The sequence below is a fragment of the Bubalus kerabau genome, chromosome 4, assembly GCF_029407905.1.
Source record: "Bubalus kerabau isolate K-KA32 ecotype Philippines breed swamp buffalo chromosome 4, PCC_UOA_SB_1v2, whole genome shotgun sequence".
Classification (NCBI taxonomy): Eukaryota; Metazoa; Chordata; class Mammalia; order Artiodactyla; family Bovidae; genus Bubalus; species Bubalus kerabau.
Window position 1 is genome coordinate 150,433,300 of NC_073627.1, and position 27,935 is coordinate 150,461,234.

At 38.8% G+C, this 27,935-nt stretch overlaps 2 protein-coding genes across 4 annotated transcripts in view; both read right to left on the reverse strand.

Moving 5' to 3' along the window:
- SLC35D2 (solute carrier family 35 member D2) overlaps positions 1 to 27,935 on the reverse strand; it is a 62,351-nt gene that overhangs the window by 32,822 nt on the left and 1,594 nt on the right. For 2 of the 3 annotated variants that reach the window (XM_055579008.1, XM_055579009.1), the window contains exons 2-4: positions 20,255 to 20,288; positions 18,287 to 18,373; positions 5,355 to 5,422 (exon numbers count right to left, since the gene is read on the reverse strand). In XM_055579008.1, coding sequence (XP_055434983.1) covers positions 5,355 to 5,422; positions 18,287 to 18,373; positions 20,255 to 20,288 — 189 coding nt within the window. Of the gene's footprint in view, positions 1 to 5,354; positions 5,423 to 11,155; positions 12,105 to 18,286; positions 18,374 to 20,254; positions 20,289 to 27,935 lie in introns of those variants that run through there. The other variant, XM_055579010.1, reaches the window with a different exon arrangement.
- On the reverse strand, positions 6,216 to 8,622 carry LOC129650481 (solute carrier family 25 member 16-like). Its single transcript, XM_055579011.1, is given in 2 exon segments — positions 6,216 to 8,288; positions 8,290 to 8,622. Coding segments are annotated over 2 exon segments (861 nt in total). The 5' UTR covers positions 8,508 to 8,622; the 3' UTR covers positions 6,216 to 7,645.

A 27,935-nucleotide genomic window follows, 5' to 3' on the forward strand; every position in this document is an offset into this window, starting at 1 on the left:
CTGCAGTAGTGTATCTGGCGAAAATATCAGAAACAGTCTAAATATCAGACAAGGCAATGATCAAATAAATTCTGGTTAAATCCACTTGAGGGAACATTATGCACTAATCCTATAATATAAAACTTTATTTACAAACGTTAAATAAATCAAGGAGGTAACGAAACTATGTAGAGTCTACAACTGTAATAAGATACATTCTATGTACAGAAAGAGACTGAAAGTGAATATTTAAAATAGTATGCAAGAGGATAAAATTATGGGTAATTTTCCCCAAAAATTTAATGTAAAAGGCCATATTCACTGCCTTTTAAAAATACTTATGAGCCTTTCACTCAAAACCCAGAGATTCCAGGACACAGCTCAATGCATAGCCACAGACTGCCTGGGCTGGAAAAACCCACCTCCATCTGTTTCCAGTGTGACTCTCAGAAGATGTGAGCTAAAGAAGGAAAGTCAGAACCTTAAGGGAGAGGGGGCAGCTCCTCCTGACCAGACCTGTGGAGGGTTTCCCACGACAACCAGAGAGCAGTGCAGAAAGAATTTTCAGGAACTTTATGTCCACACTTAAAGATGTCTTATGAGACTGGTTTGAATGGCCTTTTGCAAAGCAAGATTTTAAAAAGTCATTATTTTCAATTAAATTAAAAAAAAAAATACTTTTAGATGCCTTTTAAAAGCAGCAAGGGAAATCCCTGGTGGTCCAGTGGTTAGGACTCTGCACTCTCAGTGCCAAAGACATAGGTTCAAGCCCTAGTTGGGGAACTAATATCCCATAAGCTGTACACTGTGGCCCAAAAGAAAAAACAATAATAATAAAATAAAAGCAGATATGGACACTTAATAGTAAAAAGCTGAATGTTCTTCCCCTAAGATCAGGAATGAGACTAGGATGTTTGGTCTCACCACTACATCTATTTCATATTGCACTTGAATTTCTAGTTAGGGCAATTAGTCCAAAAAAAAAAAAAAGCATATAGTTTGGAAAAAAAGAAAAGAAAGTTGTTTCTATTTTCAGATAATATATATCTAGAAAATCCTAAGAAATCCACCATAAAATTATTAGAACAAATGAAATAAGTATGCATGAAACAAAAAGAATATACAAAAATCAATTGCACTTCTATATACTAGCAATGAGCAACCCAAAAAGGAAATGAGCAATCCAAAAAGGAAATTAACAACTCCATTTATGATAGCATCATAAAGAACAAAATTCTTAAGAGTAACTTAACAAAAGCAGTATAAGAACTGGAATACACTACAAACTACCAAATATTGTTAAAGGATGAAAGAAGATTAAATGGAAAGACACTCCATGCTATGGATCAGAGACTTAATGTTGTTAAAATGGAAGTACTTCTCAAATAAATCTATAGATGCAACATAATCCCTATCAAAATTTCAACCACCTTTTCATCCAGCAACGGACAGACTAATTCTAAAATCAGTGTGGAAATGCAAGAAAACCAACAAACCAAAACAATCTGGAAAAAGAAGAACAAAGTTGGTGAGCCCAATTTCAAAACTTACTACAAAGCTACAATTTTCAGTATTATCTAGTACTGGTTTAAAGTTAACCATTTAATCAAAACATTAAGATTTAGAATCAAGAAATAAATCTTTCTAATTAATTAGAAATGTTAAATTAACTTTTAACAAGGGTACCAAGACCATACAATGGGGAAATAACAGTCTTTCAATAAATAACGCTGAAACAACTCAACATTCATAGGCAAAAGAATGATTTTGGACCCCTACCTCACTCTATATATAAAAAATTATCTCAAAATATATCAAAGACCTAAATATAGGAAAACTATAAAACTCTTACATGAAAGAATAGGATTATATCTTCATGACACTGGATCAGGCAAAGTTTTCTTAGACACAATACCAAAAGCACAGCAACAATAACAAAAAATAGAAATATCAGACTTTACCAAAATGTATAAATAGATAAAGAACATATGATAGATCCAAACAGTAGAATCTTATACAATCTTACTAAGGAATGAAATTTTGATACATGCTACAACATGGATGAAACTTAAAAACATTACACTAACTGAAATAAACTGGACATAATAAAAGGACAAATACTGTATGATTCCATTTGTATGAAATATCTAGAACAGGCAAATTCATAGAGACAGTAAAACAGAGTTTACCAGGGCTGGGGGGGAGGGCGAATGGGGCATTATTGTTTAATGGTACAGAATTTCTGTTGGGGATGATGAAAACTTTCTGGAAATAGGTAGTGGTGATGGTTGCTCAAGACTGTGAATATATGTAATAAACTGTCCACTTAAAAATGGCTAAAATGCGTATACTAGGTATGTTTAACTTTAATTATTCACTAAATTTTTAAAACCTTAAAACTTTTGTGCTTCGAAGTATACCATCAAGAGAGTAAAAAGACAATCCACAGAATAGGAGAAAATTTTGCAATCATGTATATAATAAAGCACCTGTATCTAGACTATATAAAGACTTAAAACTCAATAATAAAAAGATAAATAACCCTATTAAAAATAGGCAAAGGACTTGAATAGACATTCCTCCAAAGAAGCCAGATAAATGGCTGATCAGCACATGAAAAGCTGGTCAGTATCATTAGTCATCAGGGAAATGCAAATCAAAACCACAGTGAGATACCACGTCACAACCACTGCGACAGCCATAATCAGAAAGACAGACAATAACAAATTTGGCAAGAACGTAGAGAAATTGTAACCCTCATACACTGCTGGTGGGAAAGTAAATGGTACAGCCACTTTGGAAAATAATTTGGCAGTTCCTCAAAATGTTAAACACATATGACTCAGCAACCCCACTCCCAGGTATGGACCCAGTTGATAGCACTTCATCGGGCCCCAAACCATGAAGGCATCTTGGTCTTTCTTTTTCTCATACACTGTATGTTATTCATCAGGATACTGTGTTAGCCCTTCCTTCCAAATATATCCAGCACTCATACTATGGCCTCAATCTGACAACAAAAATAACCAGGGGACCCTTGGAGAAATGGCAGAAAAAGTTTGATAAACCTGGACATCATGTGCCAGGAAGCAAGGAAGTAATCAAAGACTACTGGAGCCCTAGAACATAGGCATCTACTCAAAGAGCTCCCACTGACCTGAGATGATACAATTTAAGCATCAAAAGAAGATGCGTATAATGAACTAAAACATTAGGTAAACGAAACAAATAGCTCAATGGAACAGAATAGAGAGCCCAGAAATAAACCCACACAAATAGAGTCAACTGATCTCTGACGAAGCAGTAAATACAGTTCAAGGGAGAAAGACTAGCCTTTCAAGAAATGGTTTTCAAACAACCGGACATCTACATGTTAAAAAAAAAAACAACTGAATCTAGACACAGGCTTTATACCTATCATAAAACTTAACTTCAAAATGGACCATACACCTAAATGTAAAACATAAAACCTCTGGAAGATAATGTAGGAGAAAATCTAGAGGACCCTGGTTTGGTAATGAATTTTTAGATAAAATATCAAAGGCATAATCCATGAAAGAAAAAAACAATAGTGGAATGTCATTAAAATGTAAACTTCTGCTCTGAGAAACAGTGTTAAGAGAATGAAAAAGGCAAGCTATAGACGGAGAGAAAATATTTGCAAAGTGCGTATCTGATATGGGACTTGTAAATAACAATTCATGAGTTAATAATGCTGGTAAAAAACAAAACAAACAAAAACTGCAGCTCACTACTGACGGTAACACAACACTGGCTTATTACTCTGGATGCTTAAAAATAAAGCTTTTGTCCTGCCTTTCCTGTATGAAATGGTGAATGAAAATTTGTATTCACTGAGGAAGTTTAGATAATAATTGCAGAAGGGGAGATATAGTTTAGAAAATCATCATTTTTCAATTTGTAATGAAATAATGGATCTACACAGTGATCATCAGTGTGTGCTAACCTCATTAAGTAAAAAATTGATGAGGAACGTTCTAATGAAGGGACCAGACTGACCCCTTAAAATCATTAAAGACTGAATTTTTGATCAATTAAATATCATTAGAAGTGGGATAAAACATTATGTGCCCTATGAGGTGATGCAGAAGAAAGAACCCAACATCACTAATAAACTGATCTTGCCTGAAAAACTGAATCTGAATTTGATTAAGCCTCTAGAACCAACTTCCAGTTTACTGAAAACAGGAGAGACAGAAACATACCACATGACACCATGTATAAGCAAGCAATTTCCTTCCCTTCTCCTCAGTCTTACTTGCTAAAGGCCTTCATCTTCCTCTTCTGCTACGCATGCAGAAAAGTATTGAAGAACACTTCTAATAAAGATGTTTCTAAGATCACTAAAAAAAAGAATCCCTCATCTACCCAGACCCCCAGTGCAAGAGCTGGGCAGCTATCAGGGGAACTGAAGGCACTCCCACGCTGCAAGTGGGCTCAGAGACAGGCCAAGAGGTTACATGGCAATACAGCAATAGCACCTGCCACAGGAAGCTTTAATACAAATTTGGAAATTAAGGAAAATTGGTTGACCTGATCCCAGAAAGAAAAACTAAAAGGTATAATCAGAAACAGGATTGCACATTTTGTTTTTCACAACCACCACGATCCACCCTTTCCAAACAAGAGTGAAAGGCAACAGGTTCTATGTACTTTCTCCTTCTAGCTTACTTCCTACCTGCCTCTTTTCTACTCTTCCTATACGAACAGACTTTACTCTACTTCTGTCACCCTTTACATAAACTTGATTTTCTCATTATTCACATCTTTTTCATAAGTTTCGTGACCCGCATGTGTATTCATTAGGCTACATATTTCACACCACATTTTCCAATTTATAGGATGACTTGTTCATCGTACACTTCCATTTTCATTTTTATAGGGACTATTAACAAAGTAGTCAAAGGACCATAAAATAAATGCAGATGCAAACTTCAGAAATATGTATCACATACTTGAAAATAATATCTGTCATTATTTTTTCCTTGTACCAAACTTGAACTACATGAAAAATGACAGTGTTCCTGCTTTTATAAAACTGTGATGGAATCAAAAGTTACACAGAACCACATTCGTATAAATGAATCTTCCTGGAAAATCATATGTTCTCTATCTTGATTCCTACATATCTCACATTCTATCTTCAGACTTGGACATAAAGAAAACTATATCAGCTTTTTAACATTTCTAAAGCATTATCAAACTCAAAACTACCTTATTTCCTTAAAATTATGAAATATTATTATCTTCCATATATAGCCCAAGCAATATCTTGAAAAAATCAAAGTTTATCTCTGTGACACTAAAAGAAAACTAGTGAAGAACTGCCAAGCAACCGTTATTCTGCACTCTACCTTAATTTACTTGTGCTTGCTAATCCACTTATGTGGTTTCCAACGTAGAGGAGAGGCAGAGGAAACAGCTTCAATAAAAAAAAAGAAAGAAAGAATATTTGGTTAGAACTCCAATAACATTTTCCTTCATCAATAAAGATGGTGACATTCACTCCCCATCAGAAAGCAAATCATTCAGAGTTCCTTTGCTTGCAATGACTGAATTTTCCAGAATCCAGAACACATACAAGTTTCTCCATGTGATCAAAAAATAGGTATGCAGTGATATCCCCAATCCTGGTGGTGGTGGGGAAGGTGGATAGAAACAGAAATTTTGGCCTTGCCCATATTAGTAGACTGTTTCCTGAAAACAAAGCTCTGAACAAGCACCTCTCTTGGGCGGAGACCCCTAGGTAGGTTGATGAGTTGAGGATGGGTGCTTATAGTTTATAAACTCTACAAATATAGATCATGGATGAGGCTCAGAAAGCCATTGAAAAAGTGTACAAATTTCTGCTATCTAGACATATAAGCACTTTTCTGGACGAAGACAAAGGTTCATATCTCACTGATGTGTCAAATAGTGACGCTTTCAAAAAGCTGTGTATGCTGGCCGCATTACTTTGTCTTAAAGGCCTACAATAAGTAAATATCTACCAAGGTTAAACAATGTAGCCTGTTCTTCTAAGAAGCAAGCATCTTTTAATTTCATGCTTGCAGTCACCATCTGCAGTGATTTTTGGAGCCCCCCCCAAATTAAGTCTGTCACTGTTTCTACTGTTTCCCCATCTATTTGCCATGAAGTGATGGGACCGGATGCCATTACATTAAGTTTTTTTTTTTTTTTTTTTTTTTTTTTTTTTTTTTTTTTTAGAATGCAAATTTTTATTTAAAAAAATATTTGCAGTCCTCCTTTATTGATAACATAACTGAGATACTTATTTTATACATTTAAATTATCTTGAGATTTGATAACAGTATTTAGCTACAGTGTAGCCCACAAATGAAAATATACAAAATAGTTTTAGGAACACATGTACACCTGTGGGTATGCTTATAAATCATACAAAGATAAACATTATTGTAAAATAAAGACTTTGAAAATGAAACCAGTTCATATAATTTAACCAAGATATGACAAGAAATCTTTATGCAAAAAAAAAAAAAAAAAACTGAAACAGAAATAACACTTTCAACTTAGTTTTCTAATGCCTTAAAAATCATATTAATTCTACAAATTGCTATTTTGGAGGATAGAACTATAACTGTTCCCCTCTCATTTTTTGTCATGCTTACAATAAAACATAAAAAAGTACTCTGAACCTAATAAATGGAATTCTTACATTTTAAACCATTATACTATAAAGGATAGCAATTCAGATCATGTTTTACATTTCTACTTAAGTTTATATTGCACTAAAATTATTTTATGTGGAAGAACTAGTTGATGTGTCATAACATAATACCTCGGAAACATTCTTCAACATTCACATCTATATTAATGGATATTTCACAGTCCACTTAAATAAATTTTCTAACATACACCAAATCATCTAACAAAAACAAATCTATAATGCTAATTTGTTTTGAGAGCAAAGATACTCAATATTTACTATTACTGCCCTTGGAAATACAGTGAAATTTAAAAACATACTTAAATCACTCAGAAACTGGTAATGACATTTGAGCAAGACCTGAAAATTCGTGACTTACTGATGAGTGTCTACATGGCTACTTTTTAAATACAATATTTATCAAAAATGAAGAGAAAAAGTGTTTGTCCTTCTATCCAGTGGAGCAGAATTATGAGAAGAGACATATGAATAATACTTCAATGCTGGCTTCTAACCTATGTTTCATATAACTTAAAATGTCAGTTCTCATCATTCTGCTATAATATAACCAAGCCTGTTTATTATAATAACAAAAACCAATGTTACAGTCTTTGAAAATCATGATTATAATTAAAAGCTTGGAATAGCATAATAAAACTAATGGCAACCTCTTGAATTCATTTCAAGTTAGTTCTACTTTCAAATAACACTTTAAAATGGTTTCCAATAACCTTACTGATTAACCAGCATCAGCTTAGGAATTTTTTTTTTTTGCAATGTTCTAAAATATAACTACTGGCATCAAAAAGTATAGTAAGCACTTTTGATTTGTGATGAATAGAAAAATCAAGTACTAAAATACCAGTGGTTCCTGTGACAGGGTAAATATCCCCCTTCAAGTAATGTTCTCCCCCAAATTAAATTAACATTTTATTTTTCCCTCTGAGAGTTTATAAAGGAAAAGAAATCATGATTTTTTTAATTGAGGTGAAAAAACTGCTTCATAAGTTCATATGTTGTAAAAGCCACTGCCTGAGAAGGAACGCAGCGAATGTAATTAAGAGATAAACCACGATATAATCCTTTTCGAATTCCATGGTGTCCATAGACATACTTCATAGTCTCTCGCATGGTAAGGCACTTTTCAAATTCTGGAAGAACAGTTCCTAACTGCATTCGCCGACGTGTTACATCAAATGGGTAGGATATTGTCTGTGCTATTGCTCCAGCAACACCTCCACAAAGTAAGTTTATGTGAGTTTTCAAAACTAAGACATTAGGATTGTCTGATGAAGGTCTGCCAAGAAGGGTGGGAGCATAGGAAAGCCCAACACTCTTTAAGGTACCAAAAGTAAAAAATGAAACACCTGCATATGGAGCCATTCCTAATATAGTAGGCATCAAGCCTCTGTAAAATCCAAGGAAACCACCTTCCTTTGCATAAATCGTTTTGAATGCATGAATAATTCCTGTATAAGTGTGTTCCCCTTTCACCTGGAATGCTAGGCGTACTCTAACCATGTCAAGAGGGTAAGTACAGATAACTGCTGTCATACCTGCCATGGATCCAGCCATTAATCTATGCACATGACCAGAAACTCCCAGTTTTGTAGTAATTAGCCAAATGTCTGTAATGGTGGTTGTGAGCTTGTAACAAAACCTTTACTCGATCCAAGGGAGCAACTGTTGTTTTGGCACAGCATCCAGCAATACCTCCAGCCAGGAAGGAGCGCAGCCAGTAGAAGTCTCGGCGGGCGGCGGGCCCTCCGGCTCCTGCCGCCTGCGGCATCGCTGGAGGTGGCTCGGTGGCTGCCAGGGCCGCCGCCGCCGCCGCCGCCATCAGGACCAGGGCCGCGTCGGGAGCTTTGGTCGTCAATTTACAACCCAAGGGCCCTAGCCATGGACGGAGCAGGCAGTGACAGGGCACCGACCGCCGCGCGGGCGGGGCGGAATACCTACATTAAGTTTTTGAATGTTGAGTTTCAAGCCAACTTTTTCACTCTCCTCTTTCACTTTCATCAAGGGGCTCTTTAGTTTCTCTTCACTTTCTGCCATTACAGTGGTAGCATCTGCATATCTTAGGCTGTTGATATTTCTCCCAGCAATCTTGATTCCAGCTTGTGCTTCATCCAGCCTGGCATGTCACATGATGTACTTTTCATATAAGTTAAATAAGCAGGCTGACAATATACAGCCTTGACGTACTCCTTTCCGGATCTGGAACCAGTCTAACCATGTCCAGTTCTAACTGTTGCTTCTTGACCTGCATACAGATTTCTCAGGAGGCAGGTAAGATGGTCTGCTATTCCCATCTCTTTAAGAATTTTCCACAGTTTGTTGTGATCCACACAGTCAAAGGCTTTGGCATAGTCAATAAAGCAGAAGCAGATGTTTCTCTGGAACTCTCTTGCTTTTTCAATGATCCAACGGATGTTGGCAATTTGATCTCTGGTTCCTCTGCCTTTTCTAAATCCAGCTTGAACATCTGGAAGTTCACAGTTCACATACTGATGAAGCCCAGCTTGGAGAATTTTGAGCATTACTTTGCTAGCATGTGAGATGAGTGCAATTGTGTGGTAGTTTGAGTATTCTTTGGCATTGCCTTTCTTTGGGATTGGAATGAAAACTGACCTTTTCCAGTCCTGTGGCCACTGCTGAGTTTTCCAAATTTGCTGGCATATTGAGTGCAGCACTTTCATAGCATCAACTTGTAGGATTTGAAATAGCTCAACTGAAATTCCATCACCTCCATTATCTTTGTTTGTAGTGATGCTTCGTAAGGCCCACTTGACTTCGCATTCCAGGATATCTGTCTCTAGATGAGTGATCACACCATCGTGGTTATCTGGATCATGAAGATCTTTTTTGTACAGTTCTTCCATGTACTGTTGCCACCTCTTCTTAATATCTTCTGCTTCTGTTAGGTCCCTACCATTTCTGTCCTTTACTATGCTCATCTTTGCATGAAATATTCCCTTGGTATCTCTAATTTTCTCAAAGAGATCTCTAGTCTTTCCCATTCTATTGTTTTCCTCTATTTCTTTGCAGGCTTTCTTATCTCTGCTTACTATTTTTTGGAACTCTGCATTCAAATGGTTATATCTTTCCTTTTCTCCTTTGCCTTTCACTTCTCTCTTCTCAGCTATTTGTAAGGCCTCCTCAGACAACCAATCTGCCTTTTTGCATTTCTTTTTCTTGAGGATGGTCTTGATCCCTGTCTCCTGTACAATGTCATGAACCTCTGTCCATAGTTCTCCAGGCACTTTGTCTATCAGCTCTAATCCTTGAATCTATTTGTCACTTCCACTGTATAAGGGATTTGATTTGTGAAGGGTATAAGGAAGTGAAACTAACACATGCCCCTGCCTAAGGCTTGCCACTCTAGGAGATATTTGCAAGAATTAAATGGTCTTTTTACTTTGTTTCCTTACCTCCCCACCATCTCTGATCCATAAAAGAACCTGGCATTCAGGCCTCAACAAGACAGTTATTTTGAGGCCTAGCCTCTGTTCTTGGTCAGCTGGCTCCCCAAATAAAGTCCCTTCCTTGTCTCAAAGCTTCATTTCTTGGATTTATTGGCCTACCGTGTGACATGTAAAGCGAGCTTGGACTCCTTAACACAACCACGATTAGAAAGCATTTATTTTTCGGCACTCAGCCTTCTTTATCGGAGAAGGCAGTGGCACCCCACTCCAGTACTCTTGCCTGGAAAATCCCATGGATGGAGGAGCCTGGTAGGCTGCAGTCCATGGGGTCGCTAAGAGTCGGACACAACTGAGTGACTTCACTTTCACTTTTCACTTTCATGCATTGGAGAAGGAAATGGCAACCCACTCCAGTGTTCTTGCCTGGAGAATCCCAGGGACCGGGGAGCCTGGTGGGCTGCCGTCTATGGGGTCACACAGAGTCGGACACGACTGAAGTGACTTAGCAGCAGCCTTCTTCATCGTCCAACTCTCACATCATACATGACAACCGGAAAAACCATAACCTTGACTACACAGTTTTAATTAACAGTAATCTTTTGAAGTTCCAACTACCTGATCTTTGTTGCAAAAATTTTTACATATGCTGGCTCCTCCCTTACCTCTTTGGCGCACTCTCTCAGAGCTATCTTAGCTGAGAGACTGCCTCCTGGGCTTAAGTCCTCGTTTTGTCTTCACAATAAAACATAATTTTCTTTTTTTTTTTTCATTTTCGTTTTATTTTATTTTTAAACTTTACAATATTGTATTAGTTTTGCCAAACATCAAAATGAATCCACCACACTTTCAGGTTGTGTGTTTTTTTCTGGTCAACAATATTCTGGTTAACAGTGTACAACTGACTCAGTCATATAGCTGGTGATATTACAATTTCAGAGGTTCTTAGGTATCGAAGAGAATCAGTTGCCCCTACTACCATATAGAATTCAAAATAAAGGCAGTACTGACTTCTAGTTTCTGGTAAACCATGGGCAAAATTATTTGTGTTAATACCGCTGCTGACCTCTCTCCCCCGAGTGAGTGAGCTCTTTCTCTCTCTCTCTCCAGTGCGCTGGCGTGTTCCTCCACACTCTTCTCTTCATGTCTTTGGGTTGGCATGCCCTCACGCTTCGAGGATGGATTCTCCTGCTATCTTTTAAATAAAATAGAGCTGTAACACTGATTTGTCTAAGAGCTTTAACATGGTTTTTCTAAGACCTGAGAGCTGTGGCACGCTGAGGGCTTTAATGTCCATCACTCCGAACCTTTGTTGTGACGAGACAGAACCGAGGAGCATACACTCACCTAACATCTATGGTGCCATGACTTGAGGAAGAGGCCAAGCACAGCAGGAGCCCAATTCAGCGAAACCTCCCATGGTTGAAGCAGAAAGCAAAGAAAACCCAGCGCAAGAGAAGTGCCAAGAGGCCCATCATGCTGGAGACCAGGACAGCAAAAAACGAACTCAGCAGAAAGCTCATGCAGCTCAACCTCAGATTCCAGAAGACCTCTGGTTAAGGACTGAAGCGGCCCGCTCCAGCCAGCCTGCCTGTCACAGATAACCATCATGGGGCTGGAGCCAAGGGTGCAACTGGATGTGGCAGGTCAACAAGCTACAACATGCAGTGCCAGTTCAACAAAGATACAAAACTACAGCCAACCATGGAAAATACCGCTCACTCTTAGGTGGACACCACTATGAAGACTCTGAGGCCTGAGACTAGCAAGAGGGGGAGGCCCAACACCCCTCGCTGTCCCAATTCAGCAGGAAGTAGCCAGAAAGACTTCGACACCCCTATTCTCAAAGAATTGGACTTCTCATCTCTTGAGGGGGGAATGTTAGGTAGTTAGAATAGGAAACAGAAGTCCAAAATGGTGGTGGCTAAAAGACGAGGAAGGGAAAAGGCTGCAAAAATAGAATAAAGGAAGGTCAAAGGAAGGTCCGAGGACCAGAGTGAAGACCTCAGGTAGAACAAACAACACTCCTGGCTAGCCCAATTTGCATAGGGTAGGCCCAGGGGGCTGGAAAAAACATACAAAAGGAGGAGCCAAAGCGCGCGCTCTCTCTATCTCCCCCGTGTGCGTGCACTCTTTCTCTCTCTCTCTCCCGCGCGCTGGCGCGCTCCTCCACTCTCTTCTCTTCATGTCTTTGGGTTGGCATGCCCTCATGCTTCGAGGAGGGATTCTCCTGCTATCTTCTAAATAAAATAGAGCTGTACCACTGGGGGGAAAAAAAAAATACCGCTGCTGAAAACAATTAAAAACGCTAGGTAAAATAATTTAAAACCTTCATAAGGCATGAAAGGGCTAGGAAGATAGTGAGGAACTCCTAGGTCAAAAATAAAGGGAGAACAGAAACCCAGAGAGAAACAACGGAAGCCAGAGATAGCAGAATTACATCTCTGAAGCTCTGCGAAAGCAGAATTAAAACAAGAATATATTTCAAAAACAAAGGAATTTTTTTTCCCTTTTTCAGACAAAAATGAAGAGAATTGAAGCAGACCATCAGTAAATTCTAAAGAAGGTAGTTTCAGTCAGGAGGAAAATGGCAAGTGTGAGATCCACAAAGGAAAGGAAAACAAAGGAAGCAGTAAATATAAATGGACATTTTCTTAAAAGAAAATTAAAATGTATTACGAGATTTAGAGTGTTAAAGCACTTAGTGGCAAGAGCATATAAGTTGGGAGGAAAGGGAAATGGAGTAAAAGTCCTTGCGTTGTTGACAGGGAGAATACATTCACCATTATAATCTGGTGAGTTAGGCATGCCTGTTTTGGATTCCAGGGAAACACTAAACGAACTGAAACAAGAGTTCCACCTCGTACAATTAAACACTTTAATGCACCAGGAAGGTTTAACTAACTTAAAATTTTAGGCACCCATGGGAATTCCCTGGCAGTCCACTGGTTAGAGCTCTGTGCTTCCACTGCAGGGGGCATGGGTTCGATCCTTGGTCAGGGAACTAAGATGCCCACATGCTGTGTAGTGGGACAAAAAAAAAAAAAAAGACCTAGGCACCTAATCATACAGTCTCAAAATACAGAAAACAAAACAAAAAAAATCTAACAAATACCAAGAGAAATACACAAATCCGTAATCAGAGATAATGGCTGTAACAGTATCTCCATTCTCACATACTCTTAAACTGTGACTTTGATACTCCCTTCCATCCAGAGATGGGCTTCCCTTGTGGCTCAGCTGGTAAAGAAACTGCCTGCAATGTGGGAGACTTGGGTTCGATCCCTGGGTTGGGAAGATCCCTTGGAGAAGGGAAAGGCTACCCACTCCAGTATTCTGGCCTGGAGAATTCCACGGACTGTATAGTCCATGGAGCCACCAGGAGTCAAACATGGCTGAGCCACTTTCACTTTCACTTTCACTTTCCATCCAGAGGTAGGGTCTATGTCCTAACAGCAAAAGGTAACTAGAACACAGATAAAAGGCATCTCAGATAAACTTCCAGCAAACAACATACTTAATGGCAAAATATTAAAAGCTTTCCCTTTGAGATCAGACAAAAATGCCCAGTATTTACATTTCTAACACTGAATTGTAGGTCCTATGCTATACAGGAAAGCAAGTAAAAGAAATGAAAGAACGTTGCAGATACAAAAACTATATACAAAAGAAAGATGAACACGTGTACCTGAGAAATGGGCTATTTCATGCTATGTCACTAAACAAAGGTCATCAGCTATTGCAGCCGCCACCTGCGCAGCCACAGCCTACAGTGAGCTGGTGAGGCCTAAGGGAACTCAGGAAGGAAAGAAAACCTGCCATATAGGAGCCATCAGACTGCAGTTGCTCCCACATGAGACTTAAGGAAATTTAGGATATGAAAACAGGATACTGGCCCAGATAGCTGAGGTGCATATCAAAGGAATGATTTCCAAGCCCAGATTTGGCATCTTCTTGTAAACAGAAAACTGCTATATATCTTAAGTTAACATATTTGGTTTTCTTTAATTAACAGTAATTGTTTGAAGTTCAGACTATCTTCACTTTTTTGCAAAACTCCTATATGTACTAGCTCCCTGCCTCAACTCCTCGGAGTAGTTCTCTCACAATTACTTGAGATGCTGCCTCCTAGGCTTGAAGTCCTAAAAATTCCTGCTGAATAAACTACAATTCAGAAATTTAAGGTTTGTGAACAATATTAAGTCAACATACCTCTAACTTTCCAAATAATCTTTTTTTGCCCATGCCTTGCAGCATGCAGGATCTTAGTTCCCTGACCAGGGATCAAACCTGTGCCATCTGCAATGGAACTGCAGAGTCCTAACACTGGACACCAGGAAATTTCCCTGTTTAAATGATATTTGCAACAATAACAACAAAATCTACTTCTAACAAAAAATATTAGAACTCTATGGCAACCTACTCCAGTATTCTTGCCTGGAGAATTCCATGGACAGAGGAGCCTGGAGGGCTACAGTTCATGCGGTTGCAGAGTCAGACACAACTGAGCAACTAACACACGCATATATAGAGAGAAAATTATAAAACTTTACTGAGGGCAATTTAAAAGGGAGTATGTGCTTCCCTGGTGGCTCAGATGGTAAAGAATCTGCCTGCAATGTAGGAAACTTAGGTTTGATCCCTGGATCAAGAAGATCCCCTAGAGAAGGGAATGGCAACCCAGTCCAGTATTCTTGCCTGGAGAATTCCATGGACAGAGGAGCCTGGCGGGCTTCAATCTGTGTGGTCACAAAGAGATGGACACAACTAGTGACCAACACTTTCACTTTATGTACACCATGTACGTAGATTATAAGATTCAACACTTTAAAGATGTCAATTCACTCCAAATTGCTTTAGAGCCTCAATGCAATCCCAATCAAAATCCAAAAAGGTTATTTTTCCTGAAACTTGACAATGTGCTTCTAATATTCATCTAAAAATGTGAAGAACCAAGAGTTCGGGAGGTAAAGACTTGCTCTATCAGACAGCAAGACTTTGCACAGTGAAAGTCGCTCAGTTGTGTCCAACTCTTTGCGACCCTATGGACTGTATAGTCCCTGCAATTCTCCAGGCCAAAATACTACAGTGGGTAGCCTTTCCCTTCTCCAGGGGATCTTCCCAACCCAGGGATCACACCCAGGTCTTCCGCATTGCAGGCAGATTCTTTACCAGCTGAGCTACAAGGGACTTTGCATAAAGCAATAGTAATTATGACTGTGAGGTAATAATGCAGAAACACAGACAAATGAAAAAGCATGGAGAGTCCAGAAACAACAGCATCATGATATAAGTGGCACAACATTAAGGATAAACTTCTCAGCTGATTCTGTGACAATTGAGTACCCAACTGGAAAAAAATAAATGAAACTGGACCATTGCCTCACACCATTCACAAAAATCAACTCCAAACAGATTAAAAACCTAATTCTGAAAAACAATATACTTTTTATCTGGAAAAATATCTTTATAATCTCAGGATGGGGAAGTATTTCCTAAGTAAGAAAAATAGTGATTATTAAGGAAAAGACTGATGAAATATAACTGTTTTAAAATTAAGATTCTTTTTCATGATAAAGAAATACAAGATAAATACATAATCAAGAAAATAAAGACATGACACAGAAGGGGAAAATATATTTGTAATGCTATAATAACTAACAAGAAGACTATCATTAATATATTTTTAATATAGTTTTTAAACTCCTACACAGATCAGTAAGAAAAAGACATAAAACCAACAGAAAAATGGGCACAAGTCTTAACAAGTACTTCACAGAAGAGGGTATCCAAATGGGCACTAAAAAATGAAAAGGCACTCAACCTCATTAATTAATAACCAGGGAAATGCAAATAAAAGCCAAGAAGATGTCATTACATACCCAGCACTGGCAAGAATGAGGAGCAATAGGAACTTTCATACACTTTTGTCAGGAGTGTGAATTGGTACAATCACTTGGGAGTACAGTTTGCCATTATCTTTTCAAGGTGACAATACATTCACTCAAGGAGTCAGCAGCGGAGAAGGCAATGGCACCCTACTCCAGTACTATTGCCTGGAAAATCCCACGGACAGAGGAGCCTGGTGGGCTGCAGTCCATGGGGTCGCTAAGGGTCGGACACGACTGAGCGACTTCACTTTCACTTTTCACTTTCATGCATTGGAGAAGGAAATGGCAACCCACTCCAGTGTTCTTGCCTGGAGAATCCCAGGGACAGCGGGGCTTGGTGGGCTGCCGTCTATGGGGTCGCACAGAGTCAGACACGACTGAAGCGACTTAGCAGCAGCAGCAGCAGGAGTCAGCAGTTCCACTTTGTGACAAGCCTCCCAAAGAAACGACATGCACATGTGCTGTTTTGGACTGAACTGTGTCTACTCTAAACTCACATCTTGAAGCCCTAGACCCCAGGTGACTGCAGGTAAGATAGGGCCTGGAAGGAGGTAATTGAGGTTAAGTGAGCTAGTAATGTGGGGTCTTAATCCAATAGGACCTGTGTCCTTAAAAGAAGAGGAAGACACACCAGGAGTGCATAGGCACTGCATAAAGGCCACATGAGGTCACAGTGAGAAGGCAGCTGTCTATATGCCAAGGAGAGAGCTCTCACCAGAAACCAACCCTATCAGCACCTTCATCTTGGACTTCCTGTCTCCAGAAGTGTGAGAAGATAAATTCCTTTTTTTTTTAAGCCACTTAGTCTATGGTATTTTGTTATGGGAGCCTTATCTGACTAATACCTGCATCAAGATCCAACTCTCAGTACATTCAGAACAGTACTTTTTATTTTCCTAGTGCCCAAACCAGAAACAAATCCAATTACCATAAACAGTAAAACAGATAAATTATATTTATACAATGAAAATAAAAGAATACAGCTACACACAACAGTGTAGATGAATCTTAACCATCATAATAAAGTGAAAGCAAAATACAAAAATACATATAGTTTAATTCCCTTTATATAACCTCCAAAAACAGGCAAAACTAAATTCAAGTAGTATACATACAAACTTAGAAAACTTACAAAGAACTCAAGAAAATCATTACGACAAAAGTCAGAATAACAGGTAAGGATTCTGTGACCCCATCTTATGACCTAGGTAAGGATTACAAGGTAATTATTCATTCAACTACACATTCATGGATGATGTCTTTTTTTCCTATGTCTAGATATTTCACAATTGTTTAAAGTATTTAAAACTATATCATAAACTAAGTGTAGGCAAGCCTAACAATATTCTGATTTTTCTTATGATGACTGGGTTAATACCTTTCCTACACTTCAGTGGTTTGTTTTTCTCTGTTTGTGGATATCCCTGATTATTGATGCTGTAAGCATGTTTAGTCAGTCTGATGAATAATCCAGAGCTAGAAGCCAATGTTTTTCCAGGCCTTAGAGACATGGCGTGAACAAACCATGTGAGCTCTTTACTTTCAAGGAACTGCAATCTGATTTAACCTCCCTAAATCCAAAAATGTCACCATGATCCATTTAATACCACCAGTCGCAGGGGATTGTTCTAGGAATTAAATGTCTAGCCTCATACCTGGCACCTAGCAACTGTTCAATAAAATTAGTTCCATTCCACATACCCAGGAAGAAATGGCAGGTCTCGTGTTTGTAGTTCTACCATGGGGAAAAAAAAAAACAAAACAAACTATGTATATCAAAGTGTATTTACTCTTTATTCCACTCACAGGTTTTATCTACCCAAGCTAAAAATGAAAATTTAAAGCAGAGATCAGCAAACTGGGAAGGCCCAAGAGATAAATCTAATTCATCTTCTATTCATGCAAATAAAGTTTTATTAGAATACAACTACATCGATTCATTTTTACACACATCATCTATAGCTGCTTTCAAAGAACAGAGCTGAATAGCTGCAAGAGAGATAGTGTGGCCCACAGAGTCTAATTATTTGCTATCTGGTCCTTTACCAAACAAGCTTGACAACTTCTGTTAGAGTTTTGCTAATTCAGAAGACACATAGTATTTACTTAATATCCATTGCTAAGCACACACTTTTACTATTATGTTACATTAGTGGACCACTGAATGATACAAAATCTTTATTAAAAAGTTCTAGCCAGCAGGAAGCACAAGGTATATGGCAATGGACCTGTACTCTAAGATCAATTTGTAATTTTATATAATTTTCACATCTTCAACATAGCTATATGTACTTTCCATCACATACCTTTGTAGGAATTTTCTTGTCAAAATCAGGAAAGTGAATTATTTTATTTAGCTTGGACACATATAGTATCATTATGGTAACTGCCATCTAAAGAAAATGGAAGAGAAAAATTTCAGCAAAATATCTAGAAAGACTATTTGAGGTACAAATACATCATCAGAAGAAAAGAGATTCACCAAAAACATATGTATCAGAAAATCTATTATCTAGGTTCCAAAAAAATTATTATTCCTTAAAATATTAACTTTTTTGCCACTGCATAGATTGCATTAGAACTATAGGCAAAAAGTATAACATTAAATAGACTCACACATACACTCGTGATCTCAAGCGGTTCAAGGAACAAGAACAGAGGGAAAAAACAATGGTGTGCCCCAAACAGACCAGTATGACCACAGTCAGTGAGGCTGCTTATTGATCCTGAACCACACCTCCAATGTACTGAGCATATGGTCACCTTCCCCCATAAAGTAAGTGTTGGGGTGAAAGGAGGGGGAGAAGGGAGGCAAATTCCACACATAAACATATTTTGTAAAGTACACAATTTCTATAACACAGAAGACATTTTCTCTCCACCTAGCCAGTGTTACAAAAAATACCTCATTCAAATGCTCTTCAGCTGGGTTACACCAGGTATATCAGGAATACTCCCGATTACTATTATGAAATAAATAGTTTTAATATCATCTTTCTATGCAAATTTTAGAATTTATTCACTTTTCTCCATATTAGGATGCAAAAACATAAGGACTCCCTCAACATGATTATTGTCCTAAACCTCAAGCCTGAGTGTACAGATACTTATGATAGATTTATATAACTCGGACCACTCTGAATAATAATTGTAGTTTGTATTTATGACTTACCTTATAATTCTTAACAGAAATATACCAACACTATGTAAACTATTCTGCAACTTAAATTTTTAAAGTTTGGTCTACTGGCTTCTTCCCTTACAAACTGCAAATCAGAAAGGTTTTTTCCTTAATTGAGTACAAGACAGTGAATTTATTTGCCTTGGGCATTACATAGGGCATATTACCACACACTATTGATTTTTTAAAGTACTTCTTTAAACACATTTTCACACTGAACCATAAAGATATATTTTTATTACCTTAAGGAAACACTGTTTCCTTGTTATTTTTTCACCCTAAAATGATGTGCAAAGAGTATCTTATTAGCAAAACGTTTAACTAGAATAATGTTTATTTGTATAAATTCCAGATTCACAATTTAAAATTTAGTTAACAGACATAATTTTTATATTTTTTCTCCCTGTAAACTAAAGAAAAACAACAACAAAAAAACACCTTCAGTACCTGTTAACATGGTCTACTAGAAATTACTAGCATATGACCCCCCCCAAAAAATGTAAGCAAGTCACAAAACAATATTAATGGAAAATTTCAGAAACAGCCAAATGTGGGTAAGTTTGAAAGTTTATCCAAGCTTACCCTTACACTTGAGAACAAACATCACGAAGTTCAGGAAGGAAACTGCAAACCTGTTTAGTTTGGCCCATAGAGAGTTTAATGAAAAAATATGAATCTGTTGCCACCATTTACAAATTGGGAGGTTTGCTGTGAACATAAAATTTCCCTGATTCCTAGTGAGCCTCACCTCATCCCCCCAATCCTTTTCTTAAACAAGCACAGTGACTTCAACTATGCACACTCATCTGTAACCCAGCAGATCTTGGAGGCTTTCAGTCTGCTACCCCCTTACTTCAGAGTAATTAAATTCTATTAAAGAAATTAGAATTAGTTATTTTTCCTACAAATACAACTATTCCTAAATTGTAAAACGAAATAAAATGTATCAACACTTCACGTCGTTTCACCCAAAGTACCACACTCCTCTGCCAACTGAACAAATTCGTAAACCACAGTCTTCAACAAAAGCACTTAAATTTCATCATATGTACTAACAAATAATTAAGAGGTTAATTTATCTTTTTTCACTTACCTGTCCAACTCCAAGAACAATTGGTGATGGGAAACTACAAAAAATAGAGAATGACAAATAATTTTAGCAACTGATGAAAAAATTTGAAAACAATGTACAACACAGAATGACAGGAGTTATTAAAAGGTTATGTTATTAAAAGCTTATTAAACTTATTAAAAGTTTATTAAAAGGTCTTAGGCTATTTTTTCTGTCTTAGTGAAAATATCTAATTTGTTCATTGTTCATTTCTTTTCCATTTTTTAAACTGATCATTGCTAAACTTGGCAAACTTCTATTGCCCCTTGAGGCAGACTGTCATATTAACAAACAACACAGTTGTATATGTAGAAAGCCCAATTAATCTGGGGATAAATGACTAGAATTAATAAATAACTTTAGCAAAGTTAATGGATAGATGAACATGTGAAAAAAAATCACTTCTAGGTCTATATATCATAAAGACACAAAGAACATAATAATTTTAAAGGTTTTCACTTTCAATAGCATGCAAAAACATCAAATAACTAACTGGGTATTTTATGGTAATAAAAAATTATTTTTACTTTTTTAAGCATGAAATGATATTGTGGTGTTTTTAAAACAAAATAGTCCACCTTATCCTTTAGAAATTCATAATAATCTGGGGGGAGATGTTGGAATTGAGAAGAAGAGTGATATAAATGTAATAAACTTGTTGAAACTGGATGACCGCTACATGGAGATTCATTATACTGGTTTCCTTTCTTCAAAATAATATACCCAGGTACAAATCTAATAAAATATTTCCAAGAACTACCTCTACATAGAAAACTATAAATCTATATTTTAAAAAATGAAAGAAGTTCTAAATAAAGTTCATGGATTAGAATCAATATTGTAGTGAACAATTATCCACAAACTGATCTATAAACTCAAATCTCTCTTTACAAACAAGAACGGGTATTTTGTATTGACCCTGAAACTGAATTTCAAGGCAAAAGCAAACATGATCTAAGATAATCATGAAGAAAAAACATCGGAGGACTGATTCTGCTGGATGCCAGTATTCTCTTTCTTTCTCTTTTTTTTGGCTGTAGCATGCTGGAATCCTAGTTCCCAGACCAGGGATTGAACCCATACCCTGCAGTGGAATGGCAGAGCCCTAGCCACTGGACCACCAGGGAATTTCCCAGGATTGATTTTAAAGTCACACCAAATGAGAGAGTGTGGTATTTGCACAATGATATTCTAACCAGACAATGCAAGAAAACAGAGATGAGGACAGATACACGCCTACATGGAAACCTGACTCATGACAACGATGACCACACAGAGGAGTAGGGAAAAGACAGTCGGTCTTTTAACAAATGGCACCAGGCAACTGGATACAGAAGCTTACTCCCTACCTAATACCGTAGTTAACAAGGCAGCACATCACTTCGCCAGTCTCACTCACTGTCCAGCCCTTCACTGGCTCCCAGTCATTCTGTCCAGCTATTAAAAAGAGGGAATATCACTCAAAAAACCACCACCAACAACACCACCTCATCCCCTAAACTGCATGTCACAGGGAAACACCTGTTTCAGATAGCATGAGAAGAGAATAAGGAAGTAACCTACCTTGTCAGGGAAAACAGAATGACTGAACAGCGCCACCATGAAAATAAAATAGTGTCACCCAGACATCTGCTTCTGGACTGAAGCCCTCATTCCCCAGTTTCCCAAGAGCATCCTCAGCAGGAGAAAGCTGCCTTGCCAACAGCCCGCAACTCCCTGAAGACCAGCCTGGGTTCCAAGCCTGCATGTCTGTGCAGAGGTATAAAGGCCAAGGGCCCTCGACCCAATTCAAGACAACTCTGTTGAGCCCTTCCAGCTCCAGAGACCCTGGGATAAGGCTCTGTTGTGATGAAGCATAGCCCAGCTTCTCTCTCTTCTTAATCCTGCTTCCCTCACTCTCCCACAGGAGTGGGTCCTAAAAGCACTGCCCAGTATACTTTCCTCGCATCTGAGAGTCTCCTTGCCCAGGAATACAACCTGCAACAGCAAGCAAAAGAATAAGATTACAACATAAACAAACAGTAAAACAACAACAAAAGGCTTACGGAAGGAAGACAAAGAGCTCAGCCTAGAAGAGAATGTAACACAAGAAGAGAAGGCACCTTTTTAACTGTTTCCAGCTACAGAACACCTTAATAAGAAGATATCAACAAAACCAACAGCTCAAAATTGAGATAACAAAGCAAACAAGTGAGATGAAAAGGGAAGCACAGATCTTAAGGAAACCAACTGAGGAAGAAAACAACTGCCGAATGAGTAATTTAGAAACAACGGAAGTCAACGACTGCTGCTGAAACATGAATTACCAAGACGAGGCAATCACAGTGAATGAACAGGAAAAAGATACATTCTTAAAGGTAAACAGATTTCGAAGACAGATACCACCAGAAAGGGCTAATTTCTGTGCTGTTTTCTCTCAATAGAGAAAATAATTCGAAGATAAAAAAGGCAAATTTGTTTCCTTGACATGAGGAAAATAAGCAAACTCTCCAGATCTAAAAGCACATTTGTTGCAGAAAAAGTTGTTAAGAATATTCAACACGATTAATACAGCAGCCATGAACTCTCCATAAAAACCTTGCAATGAAATCCACCACTTAGGAGTCAAACCAAAACACTGGACTCTGGAATGGAGACACTGAGATAAAAGGCTGCTGACTACTGCATTCATTTAACATAGACCAGATTTAAACAACTGTGGGATTATACTCACACAACAGGATGCTACCCTATAAAAGAAGACATGGAGGGGAGGGGAAATAGGAAGAAGTACACCGGTGTCATGCTTCATAGCAGAGAAGCCATACATACAGTCAGAAACTGAAGAAACATATTTGAAAGTCAACAATTCTTTTCATTGAACTCTAATTTCTCTTCTCTCCATTCAATTCAGTTAAAACTAAATTTCATACATACATGCAACTTGCAGCCCTCACCTTAAGCCTTCAAACGCAGCAAGAATGACTAATGGTGTTACAACCCCTCATATGATGCAAGCTGAAATTTACAGGGTCCACTATTAGTATAAAGCCAAAAAATGTTTAATGTGAATGTAATCAAGCCTTTAGATCTAACTTTCAGTTAAAAAAAAAAAAAGAAAGTAAGTTAAGTGAGACTTCAAAAAATAAATCAAACAATCCATAATAGGGGACAGTTTACAACACACCTGGGTCAGGCATTTCAAAGTCAATATCAAGGGGAAGTGGAGAAGGAAATGGCAACCCACTCCAGTACTCTTGCCTGGGAAATCCATGGACAGAGGAGCCTGGCAGGCTGCAGTCCCTGGGGTCACAAAGAGTTGAACACAGCTTAGCGACTAAACAACGGCAATAATCAGGGGGAAGAGGTGGATGGGGCACTTTTCTAGATTAAAATATACTAAAAAGACGTATCTCTATACATTGCATGAAGTTCAATTTGTTCTTGATTCAAATGTTTAAAACAATCATAAAAACAACTTGGAGACAATTGGGATGACTATAGATTTGGTATTAGATTATTTTAGGAGATTACCGTTTAGTTTGCTAAGAGCAAAAATGATACTAATGTCAGAGAATATCCATATTTCAGGAGAGGTATGTTGAAATAGGGCATCCCAGGTAGCGCAGTGGTAAAGAATCCACCTGCCAATGCAGGAGACACAGGAGATGTGGTTTCCATCCCTGGGTCAGGAAGATCCTCTGGAGAAGGAAATGGCAACCCACTCCAGTATTCTTGCCTGTGAGATCCCATGGACAGAGGAGCCTGGCAGGTTACAGTCCATGGGTTCACAAAGAGTCAGACACGACTGAACGGCACACACATGCATGTTGAAATATCTGAGAGTGCAGTGTCATGATGTATGAATGATGTATTCAATGGTTCATGCAACCCCATGGATTGCAGCACATCAGGCTTCTCTTCCTCCAAAATCTCTCACAGTTTGTTCAAATTCATATCCATTGAGTCGGTGATGCTATCTAACCATCTCATCCTCTGCCGCTCTCTTCTCCTTTTGCCTTCTATCCTTCCCAGCATCAGGGTCTTTTCCAATGAGTCATCTCTTCACATCATGTAGCCAAAGTATTGGAGCTTCAGCTTCAGCAAGAGTCGGTCCAGGGAATATTCAGGGTTGATTTTCTTTAGGATTGACTGCTTTGATGTCCTTGCAGTCCAAGGGACTCTCAAGAGTTTCCTCCAGTACTCCAATTCAATAGCATCAATTCTTCAGCACTCAAATATAGCAAAATGTTTTTACTTAATTTCAGTGGTGTACGTACAAATGTTCAGTGTACTTTGCTTTCTACTTTCCTGTGTGCTTGAAACTTTTCATAATAAAAAGTGGTAGAGGGACTTAAGTGTTAATTGCTCAGTCATGTCGAATTCTTTGCAACCCCATGCCTCTCTCCATGGGATTCTCCAGGGAAGAATACTGGAGTGGGTAGCTATTCCATTCTCCAGGGGCTCTTCCTGACCCAGGGATTGATCCTAAGTCTCCTGCGCTGCAGGCAGATTCTCTACCATTTGAACCACCAGGAAAGCTCAGAGAGGCTTTGGTGATCCTCAAACAACTGAATAATTAAATGAAAGCTCCCACTCATTTGCCACTCCTTTTTGAATTAAAGAAAGTAATTTATAAAGAAATGAGCAAATAAGTAGCTATATCTATAAATATACTTTATATAAAAAGTAATTCAAACTATCTTTCTCCAATCCATCCATCTATCTAAAAGATGTCTGAAGTTATTGCCTAATGTCAACTATAGTAATTTTTAAAATTTTACCCTAATATTTTTCTCTTGTTTGAATTCTTTATAATGATCACACAGAATGACTTTTCTTTTAAAAAATTCAAAATATTGATTCTAGATAGTGGGAATATGAACAATTATTATTATCATCTTCTTTGTACATTTGTATATTTAAATAACACCCAATTTTTAAACTGAATTATTTTTGGAGTGAATGCAAGGAAGTAAAGATAGTATGTGTACACAACCTTTTAAAGTCTGACTCTGAAAGGATCAGAGAAACGAGCACTCACGTGGATCAAGGGATGGTTATTTTTGCTTGAGAAACCTAAACTTGTTTTAAGCTGACAGAGAGAGGTGGCTGATGAAGAATAGAGGAGGATAATGAAAGGAGCAGGGAGGAGGGGACATCCAGAAACGGGGAGCTGGGCCCTCCACAGGAATAAAGCACTCCCTCCATCCCAGCAGAAAGGGGACCTCATCTGACAGTTTCTATTTTCCTCAATGAAGTATCAGAGGAGAGTGGAGGATGGGGGTGTGGAAGGTTTCAGGGTAAAAGAGAAAGCAGGAAGGAGACATTTCTGAAACAAGGAAAGCAAGGCTCCAGAAGAAACTAGCAGGTGGCAGAAGAGCTGGTTTTGAGATTTGTGATCATCAAATTAAAGTCAACCCAGCCGTACCTGAAGTGAGTTTTTCTCCCAGGACAGTCAGAGTTGCTCAGTGCTGAAGGAAAGTTGCAAAAGGCAGGCTGTGTGAGATAAGTACCAGCCCAGGCAAGAGCTAAGAAGGAGTCTTAGGGGCTTCCAGGGAGGGGCCTGCCAGCTAGACCAGGAGAGAAGGGACGCCTGAAGGGTGGATGTGGCAGAAATACCTGGGCTGCAGCACTAAGCATGGATATCCTGCAGAGGGACTGCAGTGGCTGGCAGGGTCACCCTGAGCACACGGCCCTGGAAGTGACACGGAACGTGGGACACGACGGGCTTTGATGGTTCAGCACACATAGCACGAAGTCTCGAGGGCTTAAGCGAGTCTGGGTGGAGAGTAAGACCAGGACTCCACTGAATGAGCCACAGAAGCTTAGGAGGCACTATAGAGAGGACACAAAGGGAGTGCTAAGCCTGGACTTGCCACAGAGCAGAGGCAGTGGGGAGCTACGAGGACCCAACCCCACCTCCTGGCAACAGGTGGGGCACGACCAGGATCCAGCTCCTTCCCAGGAGCCGAAAGGAGCAGTGTCTTTAGGAGAGAGCCAGTTTTCATCAGAGTAGGAGAAAATTAGGAGTTGTTCTTGATTTTTAATATAAACTTCCAGTTCCCACCACTGGAGCCTCTGATTCAATAGCTTAAAAAAAAAATCTCTCCTAGGGATTCAGATTACCAAGCAAGTTTGGAAACGGCTGTGTTAAATGATCTCAAAGCCCTGGACTGTGTAAACAAACAGCAAGTACCAAGCAAATACTTGTTGAACTAAATACAACTAAGTTTACACTTTTTATTAAGCATTATTCATAAAATCTTGTGTGTCAGAGAACAGTATTAACATAGTAACAAAAAAACAACTGAGATTGCCTGCACAAACCTCATGAAGGTGACTCCAAAGAACCACTACTGTTCTCCTCCCTGTTGGAGTGAGAGGGAGAAGAATCTGTGGGACAAGATGGGCTTTGATGGTTCAGCGCTAGTGTTCTTCTTTGTAGTGCCTCCTGAGCTTCTGTGGCTCATTTAGTGGAGTCCTGGTCTTTCTCTCCACCCTTCAGGACTTCGGGCTACATGCGCTGAACCATCAAAGCCCATCTTGTCCCCCAGATTCTTTTCCCTCTCACTCCAACACGGTCTGACTCCAAGTCCTTCCAAGGCTCTCTCTCAATGACCTAAGACTAACATATAACTAAGACCACTCATCAGTCTGGTACTCCAGCCGGACACAATCGACTCAAATTGGAAGAGAAAAAAACATTCCCTGAGTTACATTCCCATAATCCTGTGAACTAGGTAACTACAAAAGTTCTTCCTTCTACCCGACAACACAACATTCTATCCTCAAACAGTTAATGTCTGGATCAGATTTCTATGGCTTATTGTTATAACCCAATAACCCCAACTCTCTTCGCCTCAAAACATGCTCCGAAAGCATCCTGAGATGAGAGACTAAACAATGTTTTTTGAACAGGGCTCTCCAACTGTGTATCACATTACGGAAACGTGAAACATATAAGGTTATAAGGGGCTTTGCCTTGCTGAGACAAAAACAATTTCCTCCTTCAATCATGGGACTCAAAATTTTAAAGATGGGAAGGTTAGAGCAGGAGATGCCTCATATAATTCTTTCCAGTCAAACACTGTCCTTCATCTTCCAAGCACTTAACCAGTGTTTAATGGTCCCTGCTTCCAACAAGGAGACACATGTTTTTGGACTCATTGACAGTTCTGGTCAGCGAGCAGACTGCTCAGTCAAGAGCAGAAAGCAGAGATTTACCATCAAACTTCAACTGATATATCTGTCAGCCATTCCCCAAAAGCCTATTAACAGCATTCTCTTTTTATGATAGGTGTCTATTGAATATTATTGAATGAATGAAGGATCTGATCCTACCGATCTCAACACTCTCTCCTACCACTGGCTCATTCAGTTCTAGCCAGATCACCTTCTCTCTATTCCTCCAGTAGGCCAAGCTCATGCCCACTTCAGCACATTTTCTTCTGTGTGGAATGCTCTCCACCAACCACTCCACCCCAGGAACTCTCACAGCAAACCTGAAATCACCTTGCTTATTCATGAGCCCACTTGTTTACTTTCCTCTCTGCCACTGATAAGGTAGGGGGCTCCACTGCAGGGTGGAGCTGCTTCCCCGGTGCCAGGGATTGGCACCTAGTAGGTGCTCAGTAAATATCTGTTAGAGGTGGAACCAGCCAAGCCCACCTAGGTTTCAGCT